Source organism: Ceratotherium simum, chromosome 29 (assembly GCF_057802395.1).
Source record: "Ceratotherium simum simum isolate JZ-2026a chromosome 29, ASM5780239v1, whole genome shotgun sequence".
Taxonomy (NCBI): Eukaryota; Metazoa; Chordata; class Mammalia; order Perissodactyla; family Rhinocerotidae; genus Ceratotherium; species Ceratotherium simum.
The window spans coordinates 39,046,566-39,068,107 of NC_141928.1; the positions used below are offsets into that span (position 1 = coordinate 39,046,566).

Here is a 21,542-nt window from a genome sequence, read left to right on the forward strand (position 1 = left end):
ATATGAACACAAGCCGTCTTGTTCCAGAGTCTGTGTTTTTAGCCATCATGCTTTACTGCCTCTCACTATGTATAGATAGCCTAAGCAAATTTAGTGGTTAGTTTTGGTAATAAAATTTTGAATATAAGCAAAGGTGATCACTGGTTAGCCACTAAAGAGAATTTGCAGTCTTTAGTTTAACCTTTGCTCCTCCTGAGAAATATACTTTTTTAAAAAAAATTCTAAGTTATTATGTTAGGATTATTGAATTGATTTTTTTAGTCATTTCATTACTTTTTCACATAAGGTGTAGGGGTACCTGCATTAGAGTGGGTTTACTTTAGATCAGGTATATTTAAATTGCGGATTAATTAAATTTTGATTCCGAGATTGCTTTAAGAAGGGAGAGAGGCTAGTCAAATTGAGTATGGGCCCCACAGAATTGACCAGGCTACTTCCTGGGTTAGGAAAGCTCAGAGGGTGGCTCTGTTGCATTGGGACGGGGCCCTAGCCTGGGAGGAACTAGAAGTGAAATTGGAACTGCCTTAAAAAAGCAGATCTTCGTACTGGGCTGAGTCGGGCCGGATTGAGCAGGGAGACTGATTCCCAGGCACAAATGTGTATGTAGTTCACCTGACAGGTTTCCTGAGACAGTCAGCATGTTCACAGTTGACTAAGGACAGACCTGAGACTCAATGGAGGAAAATGAGAGAAGAGCAAAGGGAGAGGTTGAGGCAGGGGCCTTAGGGTACAGGTTATCAAAGAAAATTTCTGAGCCTTTGACAGGCTGCAGGGAGTTAAAGGTGGAGTTCTGGGGACATTTTCCCCTCCTCACGAGCTGTACGGAGGTGGAGACTGCAGCATGGAAGTTGAGGGTAGATGCACTTGTTGAGGTAAAGTTACCTTGTTAGAACAGAAAAGGTGTATCCCCTTGGTTTGTTTTAAAATGGTAGATTCCCAACATACAAAAATCAGTTGCATTTCTGTACACTAATAACGAAGTAGCAGAAAGAGAAATTAAGACTACAATCCCATTTACAATTGCAACAAAAAGAATAAAATACCTAGGAATAAACTTAACTAAAGAGGTGAAAGATCTGTACACCGAAAACTATAAAACATTTCTGAAAGAAATTGAAGAAGACACAAAGAAATGGAAAGATATTCCGTGCTCTTGGATTGGAAGAATTAACATAGTTAAGATGTCCATACTTCCTAAAGCAATCTATAGATTCAATGCAATCCCTATCAAAGTTCCAACAACATTTTTCACAGAAATAGAACAAAGAATCCTAAAATTTATATGGAACAACAACAGACCCCGAATAGGTAAAGGAATCCTGAGAAAAAAGAACAAAGCTGGAGGTATCACACTCCCTGATTTCAAAATATACTACAAAGCTATAGTAACCAAAACAGCATGGTACTGGCACAAAAACAGACACACAGATCAATGGAATAGAATCGAAAGGTCAGAAATAAACCCACACATCTATGGACAGCTAATCTTTGACAAAGGAGCCAAGAACATACAATGGGGAAAAGAAAGTCTCTTCAACAAATGGTGTTGGGAAAACTGGATAGCCACATGCAAAAAAATGATAGTAGACCCTTACCTTACACCATACACAAAAATTAACTCCAAATGGATTAAAGACTTGAATGTAAGACCTGAAACTATGAAACTTCTAGAAGAAAACATAGGCAGTACGCTCTTCGACATCGGTCTTAGCAACATCTTTTCAAACACCACGTCTGACCGGGCAAGAGAAACAATAGAAAAAATAAATGGGACTACACCAAACTAAAAAGCTTCTGTACAGCAAAGGAAACCATCAACAAAACGAAAAGACAACCTAACAATTGGGAGAAGATATTTGCAAACTATACATCTGATAAGGGCTTAATCTCCAAAATATATAAAGAACTCATGCATCTCAACAACAAAAAAACTACCAACCCAATTAAAAAATGGGCAAAAGACCTGAACAGACATTTCTCCCAAGAAGATATACAGATGGCCAACAGACACATGAAAAGATGTTCAAAATCACTAACTATCAGGGAAATGCAAATCAAAACTACAATGAGATATCACCTCACGCCCATCAGAATGGCTATAATTAACAAGACAGGAAACAACATGTGTTGGAGAGGATGTGGAGAGAAGGGAACTCTCATACACTGCTGGTGGGAGTGCAAACTGGTGCAGCCACTATGGAAAACAGTATGGAGATTCCTCAAAAAATCAAGGATAGAACTACCATATGATCCAGCTATTCCACTGTTGGGTATTTATCCAAAGAACTTGAAAACACCAATTTGTAAAGGTACATGCACCCCTGTGTTCATTGCAGCGTTATTCACAATAGCCAAGACTTGGAAGCAACCTAAGTGCCCATCAAGGGACGAATGGATAAAGAAGCTGTGGTATATATACACAATGGAATACTACTCAGCCATAAGAAACGATGAAATCCAGCCATTTGTGACAACATGGATGGACATTGAGGGTATAATGCAAAGTGAAATAAGTCAGAGGGAGAAGGTCAAATACCATATGATTTCCTTCATTAAGTAGTAGATAATAACAACAATAAACAAACACATAGAGACAGAGATTGGATTGGTGGTTACCAGAGGGGAAGGGGGGAGGGAGGAGGGTGAAAGGGATAATTCGGTACATGAGTGTGGTGATGGGTAGTAATTAGTATTTTGGTGGTGAACATGATGTAATCTGTGCAGAAATAGAAGTATAATGATGTACACCTGAAATTTTTACAATGTTAGAAACCAATGTTACTGCAATAAACAAAAAATTTAAAAAAAAAATAAAATGGTAGATTCCCACTACAATATTGGTGATACAAACAAAGGTTAGCTAGTCTTATATAATTTTATTATGCGTGGGATTAAAATTGAAATTCACTTATTTTAAAAGAAAAGTGAAAACTTATGAAATAACACTGACACCTAAGAGCAATAAATTTCCAAGGTGGTTTAATGGTAGTTACCTGCTATCTGGCACGAGCAAAAGATGGCACTGCTAACGTGCCTCTGCCTAACTAGGACGGCAGTGCTGATGTTTTTCCCACTGGAGTGATTTGTATGCAAAGAGATTAAAAACCATGGCTCTTTCTGCTGGCCTCCCCACTTCCCATCCCCAGAAACCACTCATAGATACTCTGTGTGCGGGGGGGTGTGGGTAATATGGATTGGGGTTAGGTTTATGGTTCTGAGATAGACTAGCGCTTCTCACGCTTTGCTTATGCATCACCTGGTTCTTGTTAAAATGCAGATTTCTAGCAAGGACACAGGTGATGGTGAAGTAGTTTTGAGTGGCAGAAGGTGGAGTAGTGGCTCTCAGAGTTTGGCCTGTATAACAGTCGCCTGGAGGGCTGGGTAAAAGGGCATTTACTGGGCCCCGCCTCCTGAGCTTTGCATTCACTTCGCTAGGCTGGGGCCTGATACTTTGCATTTTAAACAAATTCCTAGGAGATGCTAATACAGCTGGGGGGAGGGGCATATTTTGAGAGCCACTGAGGCAGAGTATAAATAACCCTGAGGAGAACCATGGCTTCTTGAGCATTCTTCTATAACTGAACTGAAAATGGTGGAAAAAAGGTTGCAGAAAGTAATAGAGTGATTAATACTGTTTGTGTTAACGAAATAACATGTGGTTTACCAAATAACACATCACAAACCAACTCTGCGAGCCTTGGTGGTCTAGTAGTTAAGATTCAGCACTCTCAACACCTGTCACTATGGGTGCGTTTCCCACTCAGGGAACCACACCACCCATCTGGTTGTCATACTGTGGTGGCTGCATGTTGCTGTGAAGCTGAAAGCTGTGCCACCAGGATTTCAAATACCAGCAGGGCCACCATGGTGGACAGGTTTCAGGGGAGCTTCCAGACTAAGACAGACTAGGAAGAAGGACCTGGCCACCCACTGCTGAAAAAAATTGGGTATGAAAGCCCTGTGAATAGCAGAGGAGCATTGTCTGATTTAGCACCGAAAGGTGAGAGGATGGTGCAAAAACACCGTGGAGGGTTCCACTCTGCTGTACACACGATCACTAGGAGTCCGAATCCACTCGACGGCACCAACAACAGTATGGCACCTAGCGTTTATTGAACGTTTGCTATGAGCCGAACTATGCTAACACTCTCTAGTCATTTTCTCATTTAAACTCTTGACAACTTTTGAAGCAGATACTGTTATTCCCATCTCGCACATGAGGAAACTGAGGTTTAGAGAGTCTGAGCAACCTGTCCAAGTCCACAGTTGATGGAGACAGCTGACCCCCAGAGCCCCCAATGTTTTGCTACTAGAGACTTGGAAAAAAAGCCGAGGATGTCCCAGTTTGCTGTGGAATTGAAATGATCAGGGCTTTAGAGGCCCTCCCATCCCCACTCACTGGATGCTAACCCCAGCATCCCTGCTCCAGGGAGTGGCCTCCACCTCTCTCTCTATGTTAAAGAAGAGTGGTTTCTGTGGCCACAAAGGTCAGAAGCCAAAGGACAGAGCCTTTCTTCTCTGATGGCCAGATCCTTGGCAGAGAAAGGTACTTCTAGGCCTGAGAATCAGAGGCTGGGGAAAGCTGAGTAGTGAGGAGCTTCCTGGAAGGGCGGAAAAAGTACCAAGTTACAGAAGGAACGGGTTCCAGGTCCTGCTCTACTTCCAACTGGCTGTGTGATCTTGGGCAAGTCCCTTCTCTTCTCTGGGCTTCAGTTTCCCTCCTGTATAATGGGAGAATTCTTCTTTATGATCTAATAATCTCTTTCCTTCTCCCAGTCTCCTCTGTTCCTTCCTACATGACCCCCTGTCCAAACTGGCTCTGACATTCCAGAAGCAGCTTTGAACTAAGCTTTGAAGGTCACAGGTGGGAGTTGCAACCCATCTCTGAGTTTCCTCCTGGGCACTAGGTCCTGATAGGGTATCTGGCCTTGTCAGGTTGGAGCCATCAGGGGGGAGAAAGGCCCTGAGCATCTGGGGGACCTGCATTGTGATGGCCTCATCGACTATGACATCATCCTCTCTCCCCCCCTTCACTCCTCCCCCATCAACTGCTCTGCAAACAACCATCAGTCTGAATCCCAACGGCCTGAGAAAGTCTTTTCTCCAGTACCTGCTGCTCATCTTCTGCCTCAGCCAACAAGAAGCACCATGGAATTGGAATTCACTGAGAAAAACTATGACAGCTTCCTGCTGCAGAAACTGAATGAACAGAGGAAACGCAAAGAGTACTGGGACATGGCCCTGACTGTGGACCGCCATGTCTTTTATGCACATCGCAATGTGCTGGCTGCTGTCTCTCCAGCAGTGAAGAGTCTCATCTCCAGAAATGATGTGAAGACCACCGATGAGCTCTTTATCACCCTTGACCCCAACTATGTGAGTCCAGCCACGGTGGACCAGCTCCTGGACTACTTCTACTGTGGCAAGGTGGTGATCTCGGAGCAGAACGTGGAGGAGCTCCTTCGTGGGGCCCAGTATTTCAACACACCACGCCTTCGAAACCACTGCAGTAACGTCCTGATTAAATCCATTCGCCATGCCAACTGCTTGCGCTACCTCATCTTGGCTGAGATGTTTGGGCTCAAAGAGGTATCAGACTTGGCCTACTCTGGCATTCGCGACAACTTCCACTACTGGGCCAGTCCTGAGGGCTCCATGCCTGAGGGCTTCCTGTGCTGTCCACCTGTCATCTTTGGCCGCCTGCTTCAAGATGAAAACTTGCATGTGCTCAACGAGGACCAGGCTCTCAGTGCACTCCTAAATTGGGTGTACTTCCAGAAGGAGGAACGGGAGAAGTATTTCAAGAAGTTCTTTTATTACATCAATCTTAATGCTGTCTCCAATAAGACACTGATGTTTGCGAGCAACAAGTTGAGGGCCATGGAGAACAGCTCAGCCCACACAACCCTGATTGAGAGTGTCCTTGTGGAACGAAAGCAGGAGAGACCATCCAGCCTGCTGAGCCACCAGCGGAAAGGGGCCCTGCTTGATTCAGTGGTCATCTTAGGTGGCCAAAAGGCCCAGGGCAAGTTCAACAATGGAGTGTTTGCCTATATCATCCAGGAGAACCTGTGGTTGAAGCTCTCAGAGATGCCCTATCAGGCAGCAGGACTTAGTGCCACCTCTACTGGTCGCTACATCTACATGTCTGGTGGCACTACAGACCGGATTTCAGGGCTGAAGATGGCTTGGCGGTATGACATGGATGACAACTCTTGGACCAAGTTGCCTGACCTGCCAATTGGACTTGTCTTCCACACCATGGTGACCTGTGGGGGGACAGTGTACTCAGTGGGTGGGAGCATTGCCCCAAGACAGTATGTCTCTGACATCTATCATTTTGATGAGTGCAAGGAGGCCTGGTGCCTGGCAGGGAAGATGAGCATCCCTATGGATGGCACATCTGTGATCACCAGGGATGACCAGAATTTGTACATTGTCACTGGACGGTGCTTGGTGAAGGGCTCCATCTCCAGGGTCGGAGTGGTGGACTGCTTTGACACCAACACTGGTAAGGTGGTCCAGAGTATTACCTTCCCCATTGAGTTCAACCACCGGCCCCTGCTCTCTTTCAATCGTGACAACATCCTCTGCATGCACAGCCACCGGCAGAGTGTGGAAATCAGCCTGCAGAAGAAAAAGGCCAACAAGACAACCGATTCAGTGCCTCTCTTGCCCAACAACTGTCCCCTGGATGTGTCCCATGCTATATGCTCCATTGGAGATGACCGGGTGTTTGTATGTGGGGGTATCACCACAGCCAGCGATCTTCAGAAAAAGGAACACACCATTAATCCAAATGCCTACTTGCTGGACCAGAAGACAAGCCAATGGAAAACCCTAGCCCCCCCACCGGAGGCACTGGACTGTCCCACCTGCTGTCTAGCCAAGCTACCTTGCAAGGTTCTTCAAAGGAATTAAACCATTTTTTAATTCAGAGAATAATTGAATGCATTATTATTCACAATTTAATGAGAAAGAGAAAGAGAGGAAGACGGCCTGTAGGTTTCTTATTAGTACTTCAGTCTGTGTTTGGCCCTGAAGGGGAGATCCTGGGCTAGGGCTGCTCCCAGTGGGTGGAAACTCAGGGCTATTCTGTCACTGGAGGGATCCAAGCTGAGGCTGGAATGGTGTCCCTGGTGGGTGGGACTGAGCATCTCCCCGGCACTGGCCAAGGTGGTGTCTGGAAACCCCCTGTTCTGTCCCCTGTAGTCACCTCGCAGGCATCTGCTAGACTGACAGGTAAAGCAGTTGCTTAGATCTGTGAAGCCTCAGGCTCCTCCAACAGTCACTAACCTCGAGTCTGCCCAGGAAGGCGGGGAGGGCCGACCCCCAGTCTGGGAGAAGAGCCTCCTGGGCTGGGAAGGTGGTGTGGGCCAGTCTCAGGCATGGGGGCAGAGGGGATGGGGGGGCAGGGTTACTTGGCTGTTGTTTTGGACCATGCAGCTGTGGTGTGTTTGTGACTCATTTGTAGGGAACTTGGGGGGTTACTCACAATTGTTTCCAGAGAGCAAGGTTCATTGAGAACTTTCTTCCAGAATACGAGGTCTGAGGGACTGGGGGTGGAAGAGAGGTCAGTCAAGGGAGAAAAAAGAAACCTATTTCTCTATTGGAGAGAAGCGTGGAGATGAGGCAAGATGACAGAATAAGAGAGACGGGGGGTGTAGTAGTTAGGGGTATGGACGCTGGGGACAGATGGCCTGGTTCAAATACCAGTTCCATCACTTTCTGGGTCGTCTTGGGCGAGTTACTCACCATCTCTGTGCCTTAGTTTCCTTATCTAAAAGAGAGACAGTAAGAGTGCCGACCTCATAGGGTGGTGGGAAGTTTAAACGAGTCAATACATGCAAAATGCTAAGGACAGTCCCTGGCATATATTAAAGTGCTACAGGAGTACTTTTTTAGAAGGAAAGAAAGAGGGGTGAGGCAAGGGTCTGGGCTCTTGGGCCCTTATATTAGGTGAGGTCCCATCAGATGCTCTTTGAGACTCCCGCCCTCAAAGCCTTGGTGAGCTTTCCTCAATTCCAACTCCCTGTTTCCCTTTCAGTCATGTGTGTACTCACACATAGTCCTCAGCAATTTAGAAGAAACTGACCACGTTCTGGAACAGCATATAGAATCTTCATTCATCCGTTCTCTCACTCATCATGAATTCACTTTCTCCTCCACTTCACACACACACACCATCACTGAGGCCTCTGTGTGCAGGTCCCTGTTCCAGGTGCTGGGGCCACAGGCATGACAGGGACAATCCATGGCCCTGGGAGGGAGTGTCTATGCCAGTGCCCTGCAACAGGAATATCATGCCAGCCACATGTGTAATTTAAATTTTTCTAGTAGTCACATTAAAAAGGTATAAAGAAACAGGTGAAATTAATTTTAATATTTTATTTAACTCTATATATCCAAAATATTATCATTGAAACAAGTAATCAATGTAAACATTTATCCATGTGATATGTAACGTTCTTTTTTTCATGCTAAGTCTTCAGAATCCAGTGTGTACTTTACACTTACAGCACAGCTCAGTTTGGACTAACCACATACGCGAGGCCCCAGGAGGCTAACAGCTCTTATTAGACAATGCAGGACACTTTACAGGTCCTCATGGTTCAGATCTGCTCCATCCCCTTCCTTTTCCCCCTCAGTCCTGCTCACCTGCTCAGCCTCGTCTTCCTGACCTCTCTGTTGGCTGGCCTCTCTCTGCAAAGCCTGCCCCTCTGCCCAGGTCTTACTTTCCTCCTTCCAGGCCAGGACCTTGGACTTCACAGCTGACCCTCTGTCCCCTGGAACTTCTCCCACATTCCTCACTTCTCCAGCCCTGGGCAGCCCCCTCCTCTGCTCACCTCACTGCTATCCGCCGGCTGGAAGAGCAGGGCCTTCCAGATCCATGCAGCTAAGCCCAGCTGTCCCCTCCCCACCCCACCAGGCTCAGCTGACCACTGAGTCACCTCTTACTGATCCCAGATGCCATTCCCCACAGCTGGCTCTCCACCCTCTCTTGTGTCATGGGGCCCCACTCTTCCCCTGTCTTCTTTCTCAGCCCCTTACCTCTCATTCTGGCACCAGGACTCCAGAGAAATAGAGTCAGATGATCTGAGCTCCATAAACAATCCATGTCCACCAAAAATCTCTCCAGAGCTGCTGCTGTTGAGCACCTCAGAGGAAGAGGTGTCCGTCCACGATTCAAAGCTGATGCCTTTCTGTGTCTTCATTCTGTCCCCTCACAACTTCTCAGGCTCCTCAGTTCCCTCTCTCTCCACATCTCCTTCTTGATTTCTTCTCTTGATCCCACAAATATTCGCAAGTTTTGGGGCAGTGATGTCAGTATCTTCGTGGAGTGAGTTGTTCACTTTGCCTCTGCCCTCTAAATTACAGTCAAACAGATATCCACTGACCAACAGAGGATTCCCTACACAGCACAACATGACATGTAAGAGATCCATGCAGCTATACATCTGAAGGTGGGTGGACTGGACCCCTGGGAAGCAGTGTAATTAGGGGAGCAGTCCCCCCCCCCCAGCAGCTGTGATCCAATGCCTGGATCCTCACACAGAGGCTATATAGAAATATGATTCATTTTTGTGTGTTGACCATGTACCTTGTAACTTTGCTGAACTCACATATTAATTTTAGGAGTTTTTTGGGTGGATTTCTTGAAATTTTCCATGTAGACAATCCTGTCATCTGCAAATAGGGACAATTTTATATCTTCCTCTATCGCTCTTCTTTTTCCAGTTTCTTAAGGTGGAAACTTAGGTTATTTACTTGAGACCTTTCTTTGTTTATAATATAAACATTTAATACCGTAAATTTTAATCTAAAAATAACTTTGCGTCTCATAAAGTTTATATTTGTATTTTCAGTCCTTCAATTTGAAATATTTTCTAATTTCTCTTGAGACTTCCTCTTTAACTCATTGACTATTTAGAAGTGTTTTAATTTCTAAAGGTTTGGAGTTTTCCTCGTGTCTTTCTGTTGGTGATACCTAGTTTTAATTACATTATGATCAGAGAGCATATACTGTACTTTTTTCAGTTGTTTTAAATTTGTTAAGGTTTGTTTGATGACCCAGAATATGGTCTTTGTTGGTGAATGTCCCATGTGCACTGGAAAAAAATGTTTATTTGGCTCGTCTTGGATTGAGTGTCATAAATGCCAGTTAGGTCCAGTAGGTTGATCATGTTGTTTATTCCTTCTATATCCTTGTTGATTTTCTTTTTATGAGTTCTATAGAGATCTGTGAGAGGAGTGTTGAAGTCCCCAAGGATAATTGTGGATTTGTGTTTTTCTTTTAGTTGTGTCTGTTTTTGCTTCATGTATGTTGAGTTCATTGTTGTTTCTTACATACACATTTAGGATTGTAATTTTCTTGGTGAATTGACCCTCTTTATCCTTGTGTAGTATACGCCTTTATCTCCTATAATTTTCCTTGCTTTGAGTCTATTCTGTCTGATATGAGTGCATGGTGTGTCTTTTTCCATCCTTTTACTTTGAACCTATCTGTATCATTATATTTGAAGTGAGTGTCTTGTATACAGAGTATAACTGGTTTGTCGTCTTAATCATTCTGACAACCTCTGATCTTTTTATTGGTGTGTTTTAAACAGTTACATTTAATGCAATTACCGTTAATGTTTGGATTTAGGTCTACCATTTTATTATTTGTTTTCCATTTTTCCCCTCTTTTTCATTCCTCTGCCCTCTTTCTTGCCTTCTTTTGGGTTATTTGAATATTGTTTAGTGTTTCATTTGATTTACTGTGTTTTGGCTATATCTCTTTGTATAAAGTCTTTAGTGGTTTTCGGGATTACAATATACACACTGAACTTTATAGTCTGTTTAAGATTAATAGTTTGCTACTTCGAGTGGAATATAAAAATCTTATTGCCATCTTGGTCCCTTTACCCTCTCCTTTATATGGTAGTTGGCTTATATATTACATCTACACACATGGAAAATGCCGGGAGACAGTATTATAAGTTTTTTTTGCTTTCAGACATCAAGAATATCATAAAGAACTCAAGAGAAAAAGAATAGTCCATTATATTTACCCAGATATTGATCATGTCTGTTGCTCTTCTTTCTTTCCTGATGTCCAGGTGTACTTTTTTATTGTCTCCCTTCTCTCTGAAAAACTTTCTTTAGCAATTCTCTTAGAGCATGTTGGCTGTCCCTGAGTTCTCTTACTTTTCCTTTCTATGAGAATGTCTTTATTTCATCTTCATTACTGAAGAGTTATTTTCAGTGGAAATAAAATTCTGGCTCCATAGTTCCTTTTTTTCAGCACCTTAAAAATGTTGTACCACCTTCTTCTGGCCTTCATGGTTTCCAATGAGAATACAGCATTCATTCCAGTCATTGTTTCTTTGTTAATAATGTGTTTTTTTTTTTGTCTGGCCACTTTGAAGTTTTTTTTTTTTTTTTTTTTTTTTGGTGAGGAAAATTAGCCGTGAGCTAACATCTGTTGCCAATCCTCCTCTTTTTGCTGAGGAAGATTGACCCTGGGCTAACTTCCGTGCCCATCTTCCTCTACTTTATATGGGACGCCGCCACAGCATGGCTTGATAAGCGGTGCATAGGTCCATGCCGGGGAATCGAACCTGCAAACCCCGGGTCACTGAAGCGGAGCACATGAATTTAACCACTATACCACCAGGCTGGCCCCTTAAATTTTTTTTTATTTCCTTTAGTTTTCATCAGTTTTATGATGTGTGTGTATATAAATTTCTTTGCCTTTATCCTGTTTGGGGTTCACTGAGCTTTTGGAATCTGTAGATTTATATCTTTTGGCAAACTTGGGAAGTTTTCAGCTGTTATTACTTCAAATGTTTTTCCAGCTCTGCAGTCTTTCTCCTTTTTTTCTGGAAGTCTGATGGAACAAATGTTGGACTTTTTTTTGTTGTTGCATAGGTCCCTGGGGCTCTTTTGATTTTATGTTTCTCACTGTTGTTCAGACTGATTTCTACTAGTCAGTCTTTATGTTCACTGACTTTTACCTCTGTCATCTCCATTCTGCTTCAGGGTCTATCCAGTGAGTTTTTAATTTCTAGGTTTTTTTATTTTCCAGTTCCAATATTTCCATTTTGTTATTCTTTATATTTTCCATTTACTTGCTGAAACTTTCTAATTTTCCATTTGTTCCAAGGGTGTTTACAGTTATTTGTTAGAGCATTTTTATAATAGCTGCTTTAAAGCATTTGTCAGATAATAGCAAGATGACTCAAATTTTGGAATTGGCATGTGTTAATTGTCTTTTTGTTCATGAGGTGAGATTTTCCTAGTTATTCATATGTCCAGTGATTGTAGATTAAATCTTTCACATGTTGAATATTATGCTATTAGACTATGGACTCTGACTTTTGTTGAAATCCTATGAAGGATGTTGATATTTTTGTGTTGGTATGCACTTGACCTGATTAGGTTCAGTCCATAAGTTCCAACTTACCTTTTGTGGTCTGCAGTTAGAATTTCATTTCAATTGACAAAGACTTTGCAATGGTATTAGGATCTGCCCATGTGTGCACCACCCAGTGGCCAGTCTGGGATCTGGATAAAGGTAAATCCAGTTCTTCAAGTCTCGTATATGCTGATTAAGACCAGATCAATCCAAGTACAGCTCAAGGATGATACCAGGAGTTTGTGAACAATTTTATGGGGTCACTTTCCCAAGCTTCTCCCTCTCTGTGATTTCCCTTGTACTATTCAGTTCCCTGGGGTTCCTCTTTTTGGTTCTCCAGCCAGAAAGCTAGAGGTTTACTTAGCCCACTCTGCCATGCATTTCATAGCTGTGCCCGTGTCTGAGGCCAAGTGGCAGGACCACCAGAGGATAAAAAATGGTGAACTCATTGCCAGTTCAGCGCTTCATATTTTGGTCTTCTTCACCAATTCTCCTGCCACTATTTACTGTTCAGAGTCCTCCAATAACTTCTGCTCCATGCATTCTGAGTAGATTTTATAGCTGCATTCAGTGGGAAAGACTACGAGGAACATGCTTATTCCTTCTTACTCCCATTCAGATTTTTTCAACTATATTCTTGAATGACTTTGCCTATTATTTTCCTTTCTGTCACTGTCTTTGTTGGGTTTTGTATCAAGATTATGGTTCCCATAAAATGGGTTGAGGAGTGTATCCTTTTTAAAATTCTTTTGAAGAATTTATGAACTCTGGGATTTTCACTAATGACACCAATGGAGTTTTTTTTGTGGAATAGTGTTTAATTTATTAAAGTGTTCTTACTAGTTATAGGAATATTCAATTCTATTTCTCCCTGTTATTTTTAAGTTGTACTTTTCTAAGAATTCTCTATTTCATTTAAATTTTCAAAGTTGTTAATATATGATTGTTTCTGTATCTTCTTGTGATCTTTAAAATGTCTGTAGATTTTTCAATGATCTCTTTGTTATTCTTGATTTTGAATTTTTAAAAACTTGTCAATTTCACCTAGGTGCAAGTCTTTATGACTCTGGATAGGCAATGGTTTCTTAGATATGACTCCAAAAACATAAATAACCATCATCGAACTTGAAAACTTTTGGGCCTTAAAGGACATCATGAAGAAAGTTTTCACTTTTCAGACAAATTGAGAAAATATTTGTTTTTTTTTTCTTTTAATTTTTTATTTATTGCAGTAACATTGGTTTATAACATTGTATAAATTTTTTTACATATAAATTTTAGGATTCTTTGTTCTATTTCCATGAAGAATGTCATTGGGATTCTGATTGGGATTGCATTGAACCTGTAGATTGCTTTAGGTAATATGGACATTTTAACTGTGTTTATTCTTCTAATCCATGAGCATGGAATATCTTTCCATTTCTTTATGTCATCTTGAATTTCTTTAAGTAGTGTCTTATAGTTTTCAGTGTATAGATCTTTCACCTTCTTAAATTAAAGTTAAATTTATTCCTAGATATTTTATTCTTTTTGTTGTGATTGTAAATGGGATTGTATTTTTGACTTCTCTTTCTGCTAGTTCGTTATTAGTGTATAGAAATGCAACTGATTTTTATGTGTTGATTTTGTACCCTGCAACTTTGCTGTAATTGTTGATTGTTTCTAATAGTTTTCTATTCTTTAGGGTGGATTCTTTAGGGTTTTCTATATATAGGATCATGTTGTCTGCAAACAGCCAAAGTTTCCCTTCATCCTTTCCAATTTGGATTCCTTTTATTTCTTTTTCTTGCCTAATTGCTCTGGCCAAAACCTCCAGTACTATGTTGAATAGGAGTGTTTGAGAGTGGGCACCCTTGTCTTGTTCCTGTTCTCGGGTGAATGGCTTTAGTTTTTTCCCATTGAGTATGATGTTGGCTATGGATTTGTCATATATGGCCTTTATGTTGAGGTACTTTCCTTCTATACCCATTTTGTTGAGAGTTTTTATGATAAAGGGATGTTGGATCTTGTCACATGCTTTCTCTGCATCTATTGAAATGATCATGTGATTTTTATTTCTAATTTTGTTAATGTGGTGTAACCCATTGATTGCTGATGTTAAACCATCCCTGCATCCCTGGTATAAATCCCACTTGATCATGGTGTATGATCTTTTTAACGTATTGCTGTATTCAGTTTGCCAATATTTTCTTGAGGATTTTTGCATCTATGTTCTTCAGAGATATAAACTACAGCAAAGTTGCAGGGTACAAAATCAGCTTACAGAAATCAGTTTCATTTCTATAAACAGTTTTTTTGTTTTTATATTGAGGGAAGACCTGTCTCCTTTGATGGTCTTTTTGGGCCTTTTATACCCTTTCCAGTGTTTGAAGTCATCCTGAGTTGTCTTTTCTTCCTAGTTCTTTCTACCATCCCTCATGTGGTTTGGTGTCTGTGCTTTTCTTTGTTCTGGTCTCCTGCTGAGAATTCCCTGGTCTCTCAGTGTGTGTCTGTGATTGTTTCTTTTTTTGAAGGTAAGTTAAAAAAATTTTTTAAAATCTTTTTTCTCTAACCAAAAATCTCGTGTTAAAAAAATTTTTTTTCTTCTGGATTGAGTTAGCATTATAATTATTAGTAGTATACAATTGAGTAAAACAACACGAACAGTTTATAAATGTTGATAATTATCAAACAAAAAATAATTTACTGAGAGGCTGGCCCTGTGGTGTAGTGGTTAAGTTTGGTGCGCTCTACTTTGGCGCCCTGGGTTCATGCGTTTGGGTCTTGTGTGTGGACCTACACCACTTGTTGGCCATGATGTGGTGGCAACCCACATACAAAATAGAGGAAGATTGGCACAGGTCTTAGCTCAAGGTGAATCTTCCTCAGCAAAAAAAAAAAAATTTGCTGAAAATGCATTTTTAAATTAGACACATTGGACTCTTTTCGATCTCCCTTGTTGCCGGAAGGAGACAGAGTTTAACATCAATTGCTGCCTTGATTTTTATTTTTAAGAATGTAAGTGCTGATTAACATACATAAATAAGTCAAAGGGAATGTAAGCAGTTTGTTATAGAAATGTCACTCAATTCTTTGACCTTCTTCAAAACTATATGCCTAAATCACACAGTGATCTATATTAGAAATTATTTTTAATAATCTATCAACTGATAATTCAGTCTCTCTTTTAATATTTTTGTTTTTCGGTGCTCCATGTTGTATTGAGGTAACTAATAAAAAGGCATTAAAAACCATTTTTTCTTGAGCCTTTAAACATTGATTACAAATTTGATTAATTCCCTAAAGCAATTTAAACTTGTTACAACTTTAGTATGACTTATTTACTTGAATACTCAAACACTTAAATAGTAAAAAAAATGTGACCTGTATTTACAAAATGTATTACTACACTGATACTCAAAACTTATCCTAATGCATCAATCTGATGCATTAATTCATCATTTCTAAACTTGTTTTTATATTTTCTAATGTTATTATGCTTATTTTAGTTTCTAGGATTTTAATAATATTTTGATTATTTCCAGAGTTTTGGTCATCAGACTCCCAATCCCCCCAAAAAAAGAAGAAAAGATTATCACATCAGAATAGTCAAAGTTACAATTGATTCTTGGTCAAGACCTGATATCTGGTTGCATGGTCCTAGACAATTGGATCTTAAGCCAGTGATTATTAGAGTGAGTCCCTTTTTATGATCAAGTTTTACTTGTTACTTCTTGGGTGTTTAGATTTCTGTCTTTAATATGGACTTTAAAATTTATTTCATCTTGGCCTATTCGCCCACTCAACCAACTTACTATTTTATTTAATTAATTTTTTTTCCAAGTTTTTATTTAAAAAATTTCAAGGGCCGGCCTGGTGGCTTAGCGGTTAAGTGCACGCGCTCCGCTACTGGCGGCCCGGGTTCGGATCCCGGGCACGCACCAACACACTGCTTCTCTGGCCATGCTGAGGCCACGTCCCACGTACAGCAACTAGAAGGATGTGCAACTATGACATCCAACTATCTACTGGGGTTTTGGGGGAATAAAGGAGGAGGATTGGCAATCGATGTTAGCTCAGAGCCGGTCTTCCTCAGCAAAAAAAAAGAAGAGGATTAGCATGGATGTTACCTCAGGGCTGATCTTCCTCACAAAAAAAAAAAAATTTCAAGCCCCTAGAAAAGTTGGAAGACTGAGACAGTGAATACCCGCATACCTTTCACCTACATTCACTGATTTTTAGCTCAGCTTACTTCTTAGGGACACTGCTAAGACGGAAAGTGGTAGCCCAGGCGTGCACAGAGGAGTGTTCCTGTTATCTCCTTGTTTGGAATGCTAACCTTCTACAGGAGTCTGAGATTTTTAGTTTTTCTGGATTTTGTACTATTGACCCACATCAAACTTGTCTTTCATAAAACCTTCAGGCCTTTTTTATGTACACACAAGTAAGTTTTGTTGTGATATTTTTTGGAATTGTTGAACAATTTGTTTTGAGGCTGTTGATCACTTTTCTACTCACTATTGAAGCTGCTGATGGTGCTTGGAACATTTCCCAAATTGGTTGACTGCTCACTCCACATAATGTTTTGTCACAGAGCGATTTGCCCCACATCAAAACAGAGATCGATGCCTTGAAGAACCTGAGACATCAGCATATATGTCAACTCTACCATGTGCTAGAGACAGCGGACAAAATATTCATTGTTCTTGAGGTTAGTAGTATGTTCCAGAGACCTGAAAGTATTTGGTCACTGTCTCAGTCTGCTTGGGCTGCTATAGCAAACACCACAGACTGGGTAGCTTATGAACAGCAGCAATTTATTTCTCACAGTTCTGGTGGCTGGAAGTCCAAGATCAAGTCACCAGCATGGTCAGGAGAGGGCCCTCATCCTGGTTCATAGCTAGCTGTGTCCTCATGTGGTGTAAGGGACAAGAGATCTCTCTGGAGCCTCTTTTATAAGAGCACTAATTCCATTCATGAGTCTTCTGCCCTCAAGTCTTAATCACCCCCCAAAGGTGCCACCTCCTAATTCTGTCATCTTTGGAGGTTAGGACGTAAACATTTTGGGGGGACACAAACATTCAGACCATAGCAGTGACTTTATCAAAAGTTAAGAGAAAAGTACGTTTTACCTGAAATATTAGAATAAATGTTTAGTGGTTTATCTGTTTGAATTCTGTCTATAACAATTTAGATCAAGTAGTCATATATAATAAACTGGAGATTCATTGTGAACATTCTCTTTCTAATACACTCCTAATGGGGTGGTGTAGTTTTCTGGATAAAATATGTTAGAATTTGTTCCTAGAGGGACATATCCATTTCAGTTTTATATGATGTATTAGTCTAGGGCTGTCGTAACAAATTGCCACGAACTTGTCTTAAAACAAAAGTTTGTTGTCTCACAGTTCTGGAGGCTAGAAGCCTGAAATCAAGGTGTAGGCTCAGTTCTGGAGGCTAGAAGCCTGAAATCAAGGTGTGGGCGAGGTTGATTCCTTCTGGAGAATCTGTTCTATGCCTCTTTTCTAGTTTCTGGGGGTTGCTGGCAATCCTTGGTGTCCCTTCATTTATAGATGCACCACTCCAGTCTCTGCCTCTGTCTTCAAATGGGGTTTTCTTCTCTGTGTGTCTTTGTCTTTGTCCAAATTTCCCTCTTCATATAAGGACACAAGTCATTGGATTAGGGCCCACCCTAATCTACAAAGACCTGATTTACAAATAGGGTCCCCTTCACTGGTCCTGGGTGTTAGGACTGGAACATATCTTTTTGGGGGACTCAGTTCCACCCACAGCCTATAGTTAGCCTTCAATATATGTGTTATGCCAACGAAACTCTTTCAAGTTTTTAACCTGCCCTTTTTGGTTTGGAAAGTGAAGTCTTGAGAACTTGCATCATTCATCTCTGGTTTCATTTTCCTTAGTCTCAGCCAAATAATTTCTAACTGCACATCATTTTCACAGATTAGCACTTTTTAAAAAGCACATTTTAAAATTCATAATGCTGAAAGTTTTGGACCTAGAACTATTTTCTCATTATTACATTGTAGATACACTCACGTGGTCTACAGTGGTGATTTTAAAGCCTTTTTTTTTAAGTTGATCTCTTTGTCCAAATTAAATACTTAAAAAACAACAGCAACAAAAAACCATGAACCTAGGACAGAATTTAAAAGGGACAAGAGAGTATGTATTACTAAGTGACATTCTCTCTGCCATTATCCCAGTCATCTAATTCCCTTCCCCTGAATCAGTCACTTACTTCTCTTGTGTTTCCTATAGATATGCCATGTATTTACAAATACCTGCATATATTATGTATGTATGTATGCATGTGTGTACATATATGCGTGTATGTATGTTTTTTTATATATACAAATATATATAAATATGTGTGTGTTGCTTATCATTTTCTGTCACACAAATGGTCACACACTGTAGTATTATTCTGTACTTTGTGTTTTTGTCCCCACTTAACATTTTAGCTTGGAGACCATCCAGGTACGTTCACAGAGATTTTAGATGTTTTTATTTCTCTTTATTTTATATTTCTTTATTTGAAAATATAAAGTATGATTTCTTAATGCAAATCTTATTGGATAGCATTTAAGAAATTGACAATTGAGGTGTAATTTACATATGATAAAATGCACACATTGGGTATATACAGTTTGACAAAGGTATGTACCCGTGTACTTCCCACCCCAGTCGAGGTGTAAAACATTTCCAGCACCCCAGGAAGTTTTCTCCTGACCCTTTGAAGTTAATCCCTGTAACACCACCCACCCACTGCCCTTCCCAGCCCTGGTCTGATTTCTGTCACCATAGGTTAGTTTTAACTGTTCTATATCAGTTTACAGTGGATGTAAACTGTTCCACTGTACTTGATGTAAATAGAATCATACAGTCAGTATTCTTTTGTGTTTAGCCTCTTCTGTTCAGCTTAATGCTTTTGCAAGTCACCGTATCAACCTATGCTCCTTTACACCTTGCTTTTTTCACTTAATACTGGGTATTGTTTTATATCAGTTCATAAAGAGCTTCCTCTTTTTTTATGGCTGCATAGAATTCCATTTTACAGCTGTGTCATAATTTATATATGTGAGCATTTGGGTTGTTTCCCATCTTTTTGCTCCTGCAAACAATGCTGCTGTGGTGAATGACCTTGAACGTGCATTGCTTTTGATATGAGAGTGTCTGTAGGAACAGTTCCTCAGTGTGGAACTATGAGGTCAAATGCCATATACACATATAAATATAATTGATATTGCTAAAATGAAACGAAATCTTAAATGGAAACCCCCGTTTACGGAAAGGTGGAGCTGCTCTGGAGAAGAACGGATGGAGAGCCTCGGGCTTTGCGCTCTGGCCTCCATTCTCCTGCAGCCTCCAAGGATCCTCTGTAGAACCGGGCTCCTTCTGGTACAGACTGAAAATCACTGGTCTTTGGGATGAAGAAGCAATAATGCTGCTGGGTTTTTTGTGTCAGGTAACTACACTAAATGTGAGTACATTAGGATGAGAAGGGGTTTTAGTGCTTTGCTATAAAATACAAAACCCTGAATGAGCTTAAAAATCACGGTGGTAGTTGGTTGTACTTCTACCTACTGGTAATAAAACTGCTTGAGACCAAGAGCTGTTGTTCTCTTTCCCGGAATCACTGTTGCCTTGTTGGATCCTGAGAGTGTATTTCTGAAGGTGCCTCACTCAGTTCCCTTGCCTGTTAAGTGGAATTAATAATATTGCTCAGTTAAGTATAATGTTTTGTTTTACACTCCTCGGAAGTGAGTTCTGTAAGTAGTGACACTATCTGTGTGGCTGTGTTGCTGTTGAAGTACTGCCCTGGAGGAGAGCTGTTTGACTACATCATCTCCCAGGGTCGCCTGTCAGAGGAGGAGACCCGAGTCGTCTTCCTGCAGATAGTGGCTGCGGTTGCTTACGTGCACAGCCAGGGCCACGCTCACAGGGACCTCAAACCAGCAAGTGACTGCGTCACAGTTAGATGCTCACCCCAGAGTTCAACCTCATTTACCTGTTTTCGCTAGGTTTCCAAATGTTCTTTCTGCTTAGAATCTGTCTTGGCTTTGCTTCTTTTTCTTTGTTCCACTCATCATGAATCACTTTTTTTTCCTCCTTTACTTTTGACTTCTGGTGGGCTTTTCTGAATGGACTTATTGGCATTCTATTTATATACCAATTATGTGTGACATTATAAGTGTCCTTGTAATCAGCTGTGGCCTATAAACCTCAGGATTTGATCTCTAGGAAAGAAGAGTTTTGAGTGTTTTCTTCAAGAATATTGCCATTGAGTGTTGCCGTCCAATACTCTTTTCCTAACCTCATTTTCCTCTAATTTTAATTCCATTGCACTTCAGAAGGAAACAGTCCGATGGATTGACAGACTCTACTTTTCAAGGACAGAATAAAATGTGAATTCTCTTACGTCTGCAGGCTCTGACTAAGGTGGATGATGGTGAACGTGGATTTTAGTGTTACTGGTACCAGGGTCAGGCACCTAGAATTGGTCTGACAAGATAGGGCAGTGTTACTGTCCTTTTCCCTCTGTGTATACGCAACCCTTTGATGTGAGTTCACTCTTTTGGTTTAAACTTGCCTTTGGCACACACTGTGTTTGCTTTTAGTTGAGCTTCAGAGCACCACTGAGAAAATGGTTTATGCTGACATGTCTTGAAGGGAAGCGGGATAGTTATCAACATTCCTCCCTCTCCCCTTTTACACTTCTTATCATTTCATTCTTTTTAAATGATTTTCGCTCTGTTGTGCCCAGGCTATTTAATATAAACAACCTTACGCTGCTTTTAGAAATGGCTAGAGGTGGCATGTGATATAAGGAAGTCAGTATACAGCTATGAATTTATCTTTTTTTCCCCCCAGGAAAATTTGTTGTTTGATGAATATCATAAATTAAAGCTGATTGACTTTGGTCTCTGTGCGAAACTCAAGGTAAGTGCAGAAATAAAAGTGCACTTGTTTCCTTTGTAAATGCACCTCTTAGTGCGTTATCTTGCACTGACTTCCACATAGTCTTTATTGAGCCTGGTTGCATCCATTGAGAAGAATGTTAAATTTCATCCCTTTTATAAGTTCTCTAGTTGATTCTACTATGTGGCCAAGATTGAGCACCACTGCTCTAGGTCCAGGGTTG

The 21,542-nt window shown here is 40.9% G+C and overlaps 2 protein-coding genes across 2 annotated transcripts in view; both read left to right on the plus strand.

The window, feature by feature from the left end:
* The first annotated feature begins 2,879 nt into the window (after positions 1-2,879).
* On the plus strand, positions 2,880-7,128 carry LOC101398927 (calicin-like). Its single transcript, XM_004443803.3, has one exon. It carries the CDS (start codon positions 5,149-5,151, stop codon positions 6,919-6,921), a length of 1,773 nt encoding a protein of 590 aa, XP_004443860.1. The 5' UTR covers positions 2,880-5,148; the 3' UTR covers positions 6,922-7,128.
* An 846-nt stretch (positions 7,129-7,974) lies between these two features.
* LOC101399189 (maternal embryonic leucine zipper kinase-like) overlaps positions 7,975-21,542 on the plus strand; it is a 55,747-nt gene continuing 42,179 nt past the window's right edge. The window contains exons 1-4 of the mRNA XM_087419596.1: positions 7,975-8,007; positions 15,925-16,074; positions 16,974-17,090; positions 21,272-21,340. Coding sequence (XP_087275722.1) covers positions 7,975-8,007; positions 15,925-16,074; positions 16,974-17,090; positions 21,272-21,340 — 369 coding nt within the window. The remainder of the gene's footprint in view (positions 8,008-15,924; positions 16,075-16,973; positions 17,091-21,271; positions 21,341-21,542) is intronic.